The following is a 14,140-nucleotide window of genomic DNA, read 5'->3' on the forward strand; positions in this document are numbered from 1 at the left end:
CAACTCGGGTGTAAGTACCATATTTTAATTACGTGAAGGGAAAGAGCGACTTCTTAATTGGCCCTTGCAACTGAGATTAAGCTACCGCAATATAACCCCAATAATTATTTTTATTAATTCAGCTACGCTTGCCGAACTTGTTTATATGTTGCTCTTACGTCCGGATGTCAAAGCTTTATAAGAATAGATATGACACGCGCGGTTCGCCCGCGCACGAAAAAATCTGAGGTTTCCCGCGCCCTAAGCGCTCGCTCGTAATATTACTAAAATTTAAGTTGTGACGTAGTAGCTACATTCGAACAAGAAGGCAACGTAAATTTATAAAACGCCAATTATGCCGATGTTAGACCAATTCGTAACCAGCCATTATGAGAGAATAGCATTTAGACCGTCATAAAAATCGTTTTTAAACAAGATCTTCGTATGTGCTATATTCATTGGTGTATTCGTGTATAAGTCCGGGGCACTTGTAAGCGAAAGTTGAAATACACTATTCACGCTTCTTTAATTAAGCTGAACATTGATTGTCTCTTTTGGGTTTATTTATTTTGTTAACTTGTTTGTATAAAGCACATAATTTAATTTTTTTAATAGGAAATATCATACAACAATGCGAAATATCAACTCCGTATTCGTGATAATCAGTTTCTTGTTCATATCATGGTCTCAAGACGTGGCATCGGACGGTTTGAGTGTCATTCCGAACCCAATCTTGGAAAAAAGTGAAGAAATCGCCTTTCAGAAGATATTGTCCATGGAAACGCAGCTCAAAATGGGCATCGAGAAATTAATAAAGCAAATTCTACCCGCGGCCATGGACGGAGGCTCGAACGCCAATGTGAGCTCGGCATGCATGGGTTCGCTTCTTAAGACCCTCATCGGCGTTAAAGACTTAAAATTATGGGCCTTGAAAAGTAAGCACGTTTCATTTCTAAATCGGCTGCATATGTGAAGCACTTGAAGGATCCGACCAAGGAGCAGATCACTATGCTTAACGATTAAATCTTTAATAACAAATTAATCATTCCAATAACGATTAAATCAATTTAAACCCAACTTCATTAATATAATAAATGTAATTAGTTCTTCAACAACTCAAGCCAAGGAATTTAATAATCAAAATTTAATCAATTGCTAATTTCATTTATTTGATCTCGATTTAACTAAGATCAAGTAGTTGCGAATTTAATTTTGGAGCCGGTTTTGAGCCAATACAGTTATTAAAAATAATTGAAAATTTAAAGTTTTAAATCTAAAGTAAACTAGGCTAAAAATTTTCAGGGCCCACACCGCTAGGACTAGGTGTCAAACACATTACTAAACGAAATTAACTTTTATAATTTTTAAGCTTTAATTCAATAGCTATGCAAACTTTGTCTGAGAGAATACGCGATTTCTAACCACTTTTATGAAATTAATAAGCTAAAAAAATATTGTAATTTAAAGTAATATTATCAACTAACATAACACTATTTGCTCAAATGATAATCAAACTTCATTTTGAAAAAATTTTAATTATATGAAATAAGCCAAAATAAGTAATTTTGTTTATTTGGAAAAACATTTGATATTCCATCAATACCTAAAAACTACTTAAAATTAAAAGTAATTCTAAATATTCAAGAGGCATTGAAAAAGTTCAAAAATGGTCATCCAAGTAAAGAAAGAGTCGGTCATTTCATATTGGACAACCACTTTATTTCAGTCTAAAAATAATTATTCAAATGTTGATAATTTGTTACCTTTTTAAAATTCTCGCAGTTTAGTTTTATGCACAAGAAGTTTAATAAACATTTCAGAAATAACAGTTTATAACGTATTTCACGCGAATAAAAGTAGGTAAATATCTCGTTAAAATCACCAGTATTTTTTTTAAAAACAGTGGCTAGTTTCGATCCAAGGTAAGACATAAGCCCAGAAATAATAATAAAATGGTTGGCAAGATACTCATATCTGACTTAATTTAATGTGTTCATAAATAACTAGGAAACATGTTTTGTTTAATTTGTTTTAGTTGATTCAAAAATAGTTCATCCTTTCTACATTAAACACAATCTTGATTGATTTGTTTTGGTACACAACGCTTTCTAACTTTTCTTTGTGACTTGAGTCAATCTTTTTCACGATAGCGTGCTTCAAAAATAGTGGATTCTTTCTAGATATGACTAAAAACAATCTTTATTTAAATTATTTGATCCAAAAATTTAAAACTATTTCGGGATTCTATTTCATCGATACAAAAATTCTTTTTCCTTTTGCGATATGACAAGAAATCATCTTGATTAAAATTAATTTTATCCTATTTGGATACACTTTGATCCAACCTCTAAAATTAGAATAAAGGTAGATACCTGAAACAAATAGTAATTTCAATTTACTATTCGCTGATGGTTGTTATTAAATCATCGCGCCCTCCTGTAAGAGGAGCCGGGTTCGATCCCAGCTCGTGGTACTGGGGTAAGACACGAAACCACTCGTTCTGCATTGCGGTAGTAAATCGTCTTCCCTCTGTTTTGATGGGTTTTTCAACCATCTTTGGTTTCACATTTCCATAAAAATTTGTGAAATTAACGATTATAGTAAGTGTACTGGCTCGCATAGCTTAAAAGGCTTGACACCACCCTGCTAAGCAATTTAACCTGGCCAACGGTTAGAAGCCTTACAAGTCATTAGTTGCCTTACGCTTGTATGGTTCCTTAGGTATTAGATAAGCTTATAATTATTTTTATTAAAACTTTTAATAATGAATGTTAACTACATTTTTGAAAACCGATATTTATTTATTAAAGTAAAGTATCCTCACTTCAAGAAAGAGCTGACTGCTATTCCAATCGTAGAAAGAACAGTGTATATTTTATCTCACTTGCGTTTTTTTATTTAATAAGTGATCGACTCGTTGGGGATTCCCGCCGGCGGTTTGCTACAGTCCACAGGGTCAGCCCTCGGAAGCTACAGCCAATGTCTTGATATAGTCATTCCTCCTGGGTCACAGGCAAAGGCCACGGTTAAAAAAACCGGACGCTACTGCATAGCCGGCATAAGGCCTCCACTTCCACCACGGCCAGACAGGCTGAACACGATGAAAAACATCTTTAAAAACGCTAACCACACGTTTACGACCGAGGTAAGTAATTGAAAAATCTTCATTACCTGTCATAAATATAGCTAGTAAATACATTTTTATTAGTTTTTGGCCAGTTTCTCAACGGTGATGTTCGCCCTGTACGATACCCCTTTCAGGATAGGGATATGCATTCCGTCCTCCTGCACGAAAGAAGATCTCAACGAGTTAATTCAACCAGGCAAGGCATGATTAAGCAAATACAAAAAGGCAGATTATAGCATGATTAAGCATATACAAAAAGGCAGACTCTACCATGATTAAACATATACAAAAAGGCAGATTATAGCATGATTAAGCATATACAAAAAGGCAGATTATAGCATGATTAAGCAAATACAAAAAGGCAGACTCTACCATGATTAAACATATACAAAAAGGCAGATTATAGCATGATTAAGCATATACAAAAAGGCAGATTATAGCATGATTAAGCAAATACAAAAAGGCAGATTATAGCATGATTAAGCATATACAAAAAGGCAGACTCTACCATGATTAAACATATACAAAAAGGCAGATTATAGCATGATTAAGCATATACAAAAAGGCCGATTATAGCATGATTAAGCAAATACAAAAAGGCAGACTCTACCATGATTAAACATATACAAAAAGGCAGATTATAGCATGATTAAGCATATACAAAAAGGCAGATTATAGCATGATTAAGCAAATACAAAAAGGCAGATTATAGCATGATTAAGCATATACAAAAAGGCAGACTCTACCATGATTAAACATATACAAAAAGGCAGATTATAGCATGATTAAGCATATACAAAAAGGCAGATTATAGCATGATTAAGCAAATACAAAAAGGCAGACTCTACAATGATTAAACATATACAAAAAGGCAGATTATAGCATGATTAAGCATATACAAAAAGGCAGATTATAGCATGATTAAGCAAATACAAAAAGGCAGATTATAGCATGATTAAGCATATACAAAAAGGCAGACTCTACCATGATTAAACATATACAAAAAGGCAGATTATAGCATGATTAAGCATATACAAAAAGGCAGATTATAGCATGATTAAGCAAATACAAAAAGGCAGACTCTACCATGATTAAACATATACAAAAAGGCAGATTATAGCATGATTAAGCATATACAAAAAGGCAGATTATAGCATGATTAAGCATATACAAAAAGGCAGATTATAGCATGATTAAGCAAATACAAAAAGGCAGATTATAGCATGATTAAGCATATACAAAAAGGCAGATTATAGCATGATTAAGCATATACAAAAAGGCAGATTATAGCATGATTAAGCATATACAAAAAGGCAGATTATAGCATGATTAAGCAAATACAAAAAGGCAGACTCTACAATGATTAAACATATACAAAAAGGCAGATTATAGCATGATTAAGCATATACAAAAAGGCAGATTATAGCATGATTAAGCAAATACAAAAAGGCAGATTATAGCATGGTTAAGCATATACAAAAAGGCAGACTCTACCATGATTAAACATATACAAAAAGGCAGATTATAGCATGATTAAGCATATACAAAAAGGCAGATTATAGCATGATTAAGCAAATACAAAAAGGCAGACTCTACCATGATTAAACATATACAAAAAGGCAGATTATAGCATGATTAAGCATATACAAAAAGGCAGATTATAGCATGATTAAGCATATACAAAAAGGCTGATTATAGCATGATTAAGCAAATACAAAAAGGCAGATTATAGCATGATTAAGCATATACAAAAAGGCAGATTATAGCATGATTAAGCATATACAAAAAGGCAGATTATAGCATGATTAAGCATATACAAAAAGGCAGATTATAGCATGATTAAGCAAATACAAAAAGGCAGACTCTACCATGATTAAACATATACAAAAAGGCAGATTATAGCATGATTAAGCATATACAAAAAGGCAGATTATAGCATGATTAAGCATATACAAAAAGGCAGATTATAGCATGATTAAGCATATACAAAAAGGCAGATTATAGCATGATTAAGCATATACAAAAAGGCAGATTATAGCATGATTAAATATATACAAAAAGGCAGATTATAGCATGATTAAGCATATACAAAAAGGCAGATTATCAGTGGTGTAGTCGGCCAAGGCAGGCCAGGGCGTCACCCCGGTGCCTTTTTTCAAAGGCGTGCCCTACCTCTTTTTTTCAACTTGCTTCTATTTCGTAAATATTTTTTCTCGAATAAAGGGTGTGTGAATTTATTATAAATTTTGCCCGCAGGAAAATACCGTAACAAATTCAAATCGTTACCTAGGTACGGCCAGCTTCGATCACGCTAAAAATCGAAGTTTTACGTACATTTATAGCAACCAGTTCAACCAACTTCGATTACGTGCGAACTCGAAGTTGGCCGTGCCCAGGTAGCACCCCGGTTTTTTATTTTTTAGGACTACACCACTGCAGATTATACCATGTTTAAGCATATACCAAAAATATATTATACCATGACTAGAGTTTAAGGTATTTAAATAAAATTTGGCATACAGGGCTTTTAGCATTCTGTGAAAAATCACGTCTGGGAATTCGAAACACTGTTAAACTACTTTTCATTCGCTGTAAAAAGTAACATATTAAAAAAAAACAATTAGAGGGTTAGCCTTGCAAGAATTCTAAACAACTAGTTATGAGGAGTCTAATAAGGCTCTAAATTAAGATTTGTCCAATTAATAACGGTTGGCTTTAAATAAGTGTTTGCCAGTTTTAGGATCAAAGAAATTTTACGAAATTTCTATACATTGTCAGATGCCTAATATCTTGAAAACCATTCATTTGGTGGTAAACGTTATACACGAATCGGATTTTGTTTAAATATAATTTAAGCTGTTGGGTCATACATGTAGATAAGGTGTATAATATAAAATAGCTTTGTGTAATTTTAATCTACACGGTATTGAAAATAAATATCCTATGAAAACGGAGTGAACGGTAAGTAATTATAAGCACACTTACCTTTTTCAGTTATGAAACAAGTGGGTTTCAACACTGAAGTGGAGTTTTGTGTTGTCAAAGAACAGTACGTCTTCGACAAAGTTCAAATCGCTATCTTGTAAGTTGCTCTTTTCCAATCTTAAAGAAAATTGATTTCGTTGAGACCAAAGCTTATTTAGAATACCCCAATCAGGGCAATTCTGGGGCCATTTTCTAATTCGTTTCATTATGCAAATTCTACATAATCAAAATCTGGGCATTGAAAATGGATTTTTAATTATAACGAATGACCATCGATTAAATTTTGCATCTTACGTTTATATCTTTTTTGAACAACCGAATTTCTAACTTGTAAAATTATTTACGATTATTTAAAATTCCTTTCGTTAATTTGCTCTTACTATTAAAACCTTTAGATTTCCGATATTTAAAAAAATATATATTTTTCAGGTACTTCAATTGATTTGTTAACATTTTATAGTCTTTTATTCGGAAACTTTTATTCAGAAAATTGTTCTAGAATGATAACCGGAGCCATTTTTATAGTGTAAATTGCAGAGTAACCTAATAACACGGCCTTCCTTGGTTGACCCAAAGTATGTTTTAAATTTGTAACAAACAACTCTTTTGTCAGATGTGTCTACTTAGTTATTATCTTGATCAACATTTTGGCTACCATTTACGATGAGATTTACAAAATTTGGGACGACAAGTATAAAGGATGTCTTCAGAGGATTATTAAGACATTTTCAATTCGTCGGAACGTAGGAAGTTTCCTTTCCACGAAGTCACCGGCCACGAGAAGCCTGGACTGTATGAACGGGATGAGATACATATCGACGACATGGGTCGTATTAGGGCACGCCTATTTGGTTGTTGATCGTAACATCTACAGTAAGTTTTTAACGTTTAAATCATATCATCAATTCTTTATAGTTTTCTAAATTTATAGGAGAATTGATACTTATGACCGATATGATGAAAGAGTTCAATTTTCAAGCCATTAATAATGGATTTTTAGCGGTTGAGACATTCATATTCATAACGTAAGAAATATTTCATATAGAATATATTGACAAGGCCATTTTATACGCGTGCACTCGCAAAACCAGAAATATTCTGAGAAGTTTGAGGGGAAGATATCGAAAAGCTGCTAGGAAACGCCCATTTGCCAATTACACTTAAAATTGTGAATTATCACCGTATTGGTTATTTTAAAAAACTTTCATATATTCTAATAAAAATAAATGGATTTTAAAATACATCGTAGTGAGTGCATGGAAATACACGTGGTTGGAAATAAAAATAACTGAGCGCTAACGGATGGAATAAAACAATTTCGAATAATATGGAACAAAATTATTTTGTTTCCGTAGATTTAAGCGACGGTTAGCTGAGAAATTCAAGGTGCAATTAGAAAAATATTAAAACACAAGAGCTCGGCTTAGCGAGCTGCAGCGGCTTTTAGGATGACTCCCGTCTTTTCCGGAAACGAAGATTAAGAAGTAGAGTTGCGCCAAAATCTCTTTTCATTGGCCGTTATACGCGCTATAGCCAAGGTTCATTTTTAACGAAAATAAAAACTAATTAATAATTGAATTTAAATTATTTCGTAACGAGATTATAATTTTGGTTCTTCTTTTAGAAAAAGGAATCGTTAAAATATAGGTTAAATATTATTCCTTCAATGGTTAATGCGGCATTTCTATAACAAGAAAAGGGTGAGATTTAAGCGTTAATATGAAAAGTTAAAGCCTTTCAAAATTATTTGAAATATTCCGGCCTAATTTTGGAATACCTCTAACTCTTGTAATTTTTCATTTCCAAATGAGAACACAAAAGCTCTTCTACTCATGTCGTGTAATTGAAATTCAATTTTCTTGATACACGAATACCGTGTGATCATTGCTAAAAGACTAAAATGCATGACATTTACAAGTTAATTAAACAAGTGAAAATTAATCTTGGGTTTGTTAAGAAAATGTTCGCAGCGTTTTATTTCGAAAGCGTAGATTATCAATTCAGTTAATACTAAATAACCCAGCTAGTGGCGTGAGAGCAATTGAAGCACTTTGTCAGAATCCACTAGAGACTAGCTTACAAATTAAAAAAAAACCCTCTGTCTTTACTTCCAACAATGATTTGATAAATCAGTAATCCTAGCAACGTCATTCTTTGAGTGTAAGACAGTTTCAATTTAATTTTAAATGATTTATTTTTTGGATAAAATGGATACTTGTTTCAATGATGCAATTTCATATAGCTTCAATGATTAAAAATTGTTCCCAAATTTAAATTCGACAAATGATAAAATGTCTTAATTTAAGAATTCAACTAATTTCATCAAAGAAAATAATTTTAGTGCTGCATTATTTCTTGAATGACTTAAAATGTAAGCGCCGACCGCTGACACAAAAATTCAGTTGTAGAAAAACAATTTATGTCGTATAAGAGCTTATTCCACCTTCACCAATTAACAGTTTTCAAATACCTAATATATCTATAGTATGCTTTTATTTAAACAGGTCAGTTTTATTATCGTACAATTTAGTGCAATTCTCCGACAGTGGAAGGAAAGTATCACTTATTTTAGTAATTCTAAAAAGAGTGTTAAGGTAAGAGAAATTATCTAATTTACTTTACTTCTAAAATCGAGTTAATCAGATCAAAACTTCTCTGCAGGCTAGTACCATCGCTACTGCTAGTGATGAGCATTATGATTGTGCTACCGGCCTTTGGATCTGGGCCATTTTACAAAGAATCGATTGAAGATCAGGCACAACTCTGTCGGGACAAATGGTGGCACAACGCACTATTTATTGGGAATATCAACAACACTAATCAGATTGTACGTATGATTTTCTTAACTCTACTCGAAATCATTGTTAACGTAAGATAGTAAAATAAAAGGTCTTTAACATTAATAAATGTAAATAAAACTCCACTAACAAATAAGTAAACACATTTCTTAATAAGGCCCAAGTCATCTAGCGACTTTAAATTCCGTTTTCATTCAGGTGGCCAGGTTGCTCAAACGGCACTATTATTATATAAGAAAACGAGCACAACCACAAATAACGAACTTCACTCTTAAGCTCACGAATTAAATTACCAAGTGAATTTTCAAAAAGGTCAAACGTTTTCACTCCATTTGGGTAATTGCCGTTACTTGTACTTATGAAACCAGGTTGACCATGGTTTTTTTTTATAAGAAGTGGATGTTATTTTAAAAGATAAAGGTTGATTTAATAACGTCATTATTTTATTAAAAATACGTAAACGGAAGCCGAAAAATACCGGAACTTACTTATGAGTATTATGGTAACATACCTAATACGTCATACTATGACACAACCTCCAGCAGCTAGCATTTGAAATTCATACAATTTTTAGTTATGGCTCAATGGTTTTATATTATCTGCTTCCATTAACTAAAGACGGTGATGAGGCAGCAAAGAAATATTATGTTGAACTGAAATACTACTTTTTATGCACAAAAGCCGTCGTTAACAGAAATAACCCATGTTTATTAACTCAGAGTCATGTACGCATGGGATTGTTTTAACCAAACGATTAGGACTGACAAATAATTAATGCAGTAACAATGAACAACCACGGCACCATCTTAGGCCTAAAACAGCTACCGACTTAAAATGCCGTTATATCAATTAGTCGGGTTACAATTCAAGCTCTCCATACCACGGGAGCCTACTGTTAACTTAACTCACTATTACCGTTAACATTCACAAGTTTTAAATCAAACCTCTAAGGTTATAATGGGGTCGATTTTGCTGAAATCTTAATATTTTTTTGCTAATAATAATAATATTATACTAATACTCAGCTGGGCAAGACAACACCTTAGGCCAAAGTCATTTAGTGACTTTTATTGGCTTTTAATTAAGGTGGCTCGGTTAAATTACTTTGTAAATTCGTTATTTTGAGTGGAACCGGAAATATGTTATAATATGAGTATGCATCTCTCTACTACCAACGCACAATTTTTGGAGCCAAATAATTTGTGGCGATATACATAAATTATCTACCTTGTTAATCTACTACGTCAAGAAAATATAAATTATCAATAAAAATGTATTCCTACGTGGGCGATTTGTAAAGGTGTTGTAGCGAAACGGCATTTTTGACTCGCCGGAAGAAGAGCCGGGTTCAATCCTACTTTGCTGAACTCCTGTGTAGAGGCTGTTTGCAAGCTCTCACCACTGGTTAAAGTGGTTCTTCCCCAAGTTCTTTGGTTTCCCCTTTCGAAAACCATGTAGAGGTTGACGGTAATAATAATTTTCGGGAGATGTTGGCTCGCCTGGCGTGAAGGACTTTCCACCACCCTCCCGCGCAATTTCACCCAACCACCTGATAAATGGCATTTAAAGTCGCTAGATGACTTTGGTTGTTGTTCATTATAGTACACTTTGAGCTGTACATTTCCGTGGTTTGGCGGTAATGGTATTTTCTTTTAACGCCTACTGTGGAGTACTTTCCTCGAAAGACAAATGTTTTAAGCTTCTGCTTTAACGTATAACTGGAATACCACAATGAAGCTACAGCCTTCAGATTATTGAATTAAAAAATGGAGTACATATTTGCGAAAAACAACCGTAGTTGTGTTTAATTTTAAGTTAAAATCGATATAACTTTGTGAAATGTTTTGACATTTCTATGTAGAACGTTACTTTGAACCGAATAATGTCAAAATATTCTACATAGTTTAATAATATTTATCTGAACTATTGCATATTATGTTTTAAATTTATCAGTTTGTAGAGACTGCTTCATTATTTTCACCAAAGCTCTAGATGTTATTATGAAAGCCATAGTGTGTTTATATATTTTTTGGAAACAATATTAATCACTTTAATCCCGGAATATTTTCAGTGTCTTTTTCATACGTGGTACTTATCAACGGAGTTCCAATGTTTTCTCATTTCTTTGGTGTATTTCATCTTACTATTTAAGTACGTTTCACCAGTATTAGCATAAGCTTATACCCATCTTTCATATGAGTGTTCTATTTCCTTATCTTTCACACGCTTAATATTCAGCAAACATTTTTAATGGAGTAACCGCAAATACACAGGGTTGTCGATGTTTTATATTTATATCGGATTTTTCTGATTTTATTGATTTGATTCATGTAGTTTAACTCTTTTTCCTTACAAAATTAATAACAAACGTTCAGATTTCCATATGATTTTTAAAATTACTTAAATTTAAATCACTGAGATAAATCAAAGCAGATCACACTGTTGATGAGTGCTATTGCCTCGTTGTCATACTGAATGCTTGCAGGAAGCTGTGTTGAGGCCTAGAATTGACAATAATAAATTGTTTCAGGTAGTTTTCTGTTAGCAAGCACTTATCTTTGTATTTAAAGCGGCAAATCTGTCACTCTTTACATAGCTATCATTAAGTTTTTACACTAACCAACACACTTATGAAACAAAGTTGCTGACTTGTTGCACTAAATTAATCCATGGCGTGCCACAATTGTTGTGTTCAATTTCAGAAACAAGAAGATTGCGAACTCTTTCCTAATACTGTTGATTGTGGGGTGCGTCGTATCCACTGGCATCGTCACCTATATGCTCAATCTTCCACCTTTAATATTAGCCTGGTACTTTCCGGATTTTAAGTGAGTACAGTGGGTGTAACGCCTTAAATTTAGAATCTGACGCAGTCATTTCTTTCTCAGATTCACTCTTAAATACGCGGTAAATGTATACACCCTACCACACGTGCATCTGGGAGTTTACGCCGTTGGACTCTACTTGGGGACCTTCATTGCCAGAAATCCCAAAGTTGTAGTTACTAAGGTAAATGGTCAAAAATTTAAAAATCTTTTAGTTGTTGGGCCCTAAAATTAACAAGACCTGTGAATATAAAATGTATGGTAGTAAATTCGACTAGTTAAAGAAAATTATTATATTTTACAACACAATCATCTAGAAAAAAGAATTATACATTTTTCCAAGATTTTTCACGTTAAGAAATGATAATGTAGACCAATGAGCTAGACGAATTCCTCGAAGCATTTTGTTCTAGGGAAATTTTATCCAATTTAATATGGGTGTAATTAACGCTTAAGCTTTCATATAACACACGTTTCATTTAATTAAAATAAAACCAATTTTAGAAATTACGGATACTACAAGCAGAATTTTTTAATAGTTAGCACTTCATTAGAATGTCATTTAACTTGTTAGCTGAATTAAATATAAAGACATATCCATTAACAAATATCACAATGACTCAACATCGTACAGCAGTTTTTACAATTTATATGCTAGACGATCTAATGTAATTAAAATATATTTATTTATTGTTAGAAAATAGCCGCTATAGGGTGGCCCATTGCTTTTGCGAGTGCCATGGCGATGGTGTACGCGCCGTATTCTTGGAACCAAGGTTACGAGTACACAATGGTCGAAGCCGTTCTGTATTCTTCATTGCAGAGGACCGTTTGGGGATTGTGCCTAGCTTGGGTGGTCTTGGCTTGCTACGCCCAGAAAGGAGGTTTGCATTAAATTCCATTAAATAATTAATCTGAAAATACCCTGGTGCACTTAAAATGAGCATTCATTTTCCAACGAAAGTAGAGTTTTCAAAATATTCGTTAAAAGTAGATTATGCAAAATTAGGCAGGTGATCGAAATACAGTGAATATTTAGAAGAGTCAACCGGATTGAGGGTTCAGACACGTTGTTGCTTCTCTATTAACATTTCTTAGAATTAATTCATTTTACATGTGATTTACGAATTAGGCTTAAATACTTTTGATAAATAACATGCAGCAAGTAGCGTTACCAAAAGATCGATAAGAATTCGATTATGAACAGTTCGCCATTGAAATTTTGTTGAGGTGTAAATGCAATACTTAGGACGTGATATTAGAAAAATTATTCATAAATGCCAAGATGTAAAAACCCTTCCCTCTAAAGTCACTAATTATTGGAAAGAAAAGTAATTTGAAACCTTACATAAAGTTCAATTTATTTTTATACTTTCAGGTGTTGTAAATACAATATTGTCATGGTCTGTCTGGCAGCCGCCGGTTCGTCTAACATACCTTATCTATTTAGTTCATTTCCCAATATATATGTTTATATCAGCAGTTAAACTAGGCACCGTCGACGCTACGCACTACCACTTTGTAAGTAGATATATGAAATTCTTTTAATATAGTTTGAACTATGTATCAAGCACGTTAGTAATTTACTGATCACGTAAACAACTAAAATCGTTAATCTCAAATAATGTAACTGTTCGATATTTCGATATATAAAATAAATCGTTATAGCGACTGATTTTGGGAGGTACACTATTAAATTCGAGAAAAAAAACGACGTTTTCGTTTGAAAGAAGAGAATATGTAATAGATTAAGCTAGCCAGTCTCAAAATTACACCCGAGCGTTATTAGTAACATGAATTTTTAAAATATGACTTATGAAGTGTTAAATTTCCATCACAGGTTTTTAACTTTTTTGGAGTGTTATGCAGCAGTCACATTGTAGCATTTGTAATCAGAATCCTGTTCGAGTCACCCGTCATCCAACTCCAAACGATGCTTTTCGAACGCTTGCTTAGTTCGAACAAAATGAAAGAAGACAGCGAAGCAAAATAATACCTGGTTTAATTTATAACTGAATCATTATAATAAGATTGAAAATTGCTTGTTAAGAAACACAAATGATTTATTTATCATTTGCAATATCCTTGTTTACTTATTCAAGCTTTTTATTCGAATATAACGCTTGCAATACTGGTGAACTGTAGGAAACAACGCCATATGGAACAAAAATAATTAATAAAAATGCAAACTCAAACGTTTAAAGCCTTATATTTCTCACAATGTGAATTTTTATTAATGAACATATATTACCTGTAACGGACATTTCATGTAAGATACACATAAATATGTGAAAGTGTAACAGTTTTTTTGAAAGTAGATCTGTTTTGTAGAAGGAAGCATTTAAGGTGAATAACGCAATTAATGTTCAGTCTTATATTGATTCCGTAACACGTTGGCAAGTAATTTAATTGCTCATCTTCCAAAA

General features: G+C 32.9%; 1 protein-coding gene across 1 annotated transcript; it reads left to right on the forward strand.

Annotated features, from left to right (window-relative positions):
* Positions 1-610: 610 nt before the first annotated feature.
* LOC149963250 (nose resistant to fluoxetine protein 6-like) lies at positions 611-13,707 on the forward strand. Its single transcript, XM_090165567.1, has 14 exons — positions 611-914; positions 2,886-3,124; positions 3,188-3,302; positions 6,101-6,188; positions 6,705-6,964; positions 7,023-7,116; positions 8,596-8,685; positions 8,753-8,918; positions 10,961-11,040; positions 11,592-11,717; positions 11,778-11,898; positions 12,412-12,598; positions 13,093-13,235; positions 13,555-13,707. Exons 1-14 carry the CDS (start codon positions 611-613, stop codon positions 13,705-13,707), a joined length of 2,166 nt encoding a protein of 721 aa, XP_090021693.1.
* The last annotated feature ends 433 nt before the right edge of the window (positions 13,708-14,140 follow it).

The sequence above is a fragment of the Leiobunum rupestre genome, chromosome 1, assembly GCF_980474605.1.
Source record: "Leiobunum rupestre chromosome 1, qqLeiRupe1.1.hap1, whole genome shotgun sequence".
Lineage (NCBI taxonomy): Eukaryota > Metazoa > Arthropoda > Arachnida > Opiliones > Sclerosomatidae > Leiobunum > Leiobunum rupestre.

Coding starts and splice junctions, on each gene's coding strand:
- LOC149963250 (XM_090165567.1), top strand. CDS start 611: ATGCGAAATATCAACTCCGTATTCGTGATAATCAGTTTCTTGTTCATA. Junction 11,041..11,591: donor TATTTCATCTTACTATTTAA/GTACGTTTCACC, acceptor GTTCAATTTCAG/AAACAAGAAGATTGCGAACT. Junction 11,899..12,411: donor CCAAAGTTGTAGTTACTAAG/GTAAATGGTCAA, acceptor ATTTATTGTTAG/AAAATAGCCGCTATAGGGTG.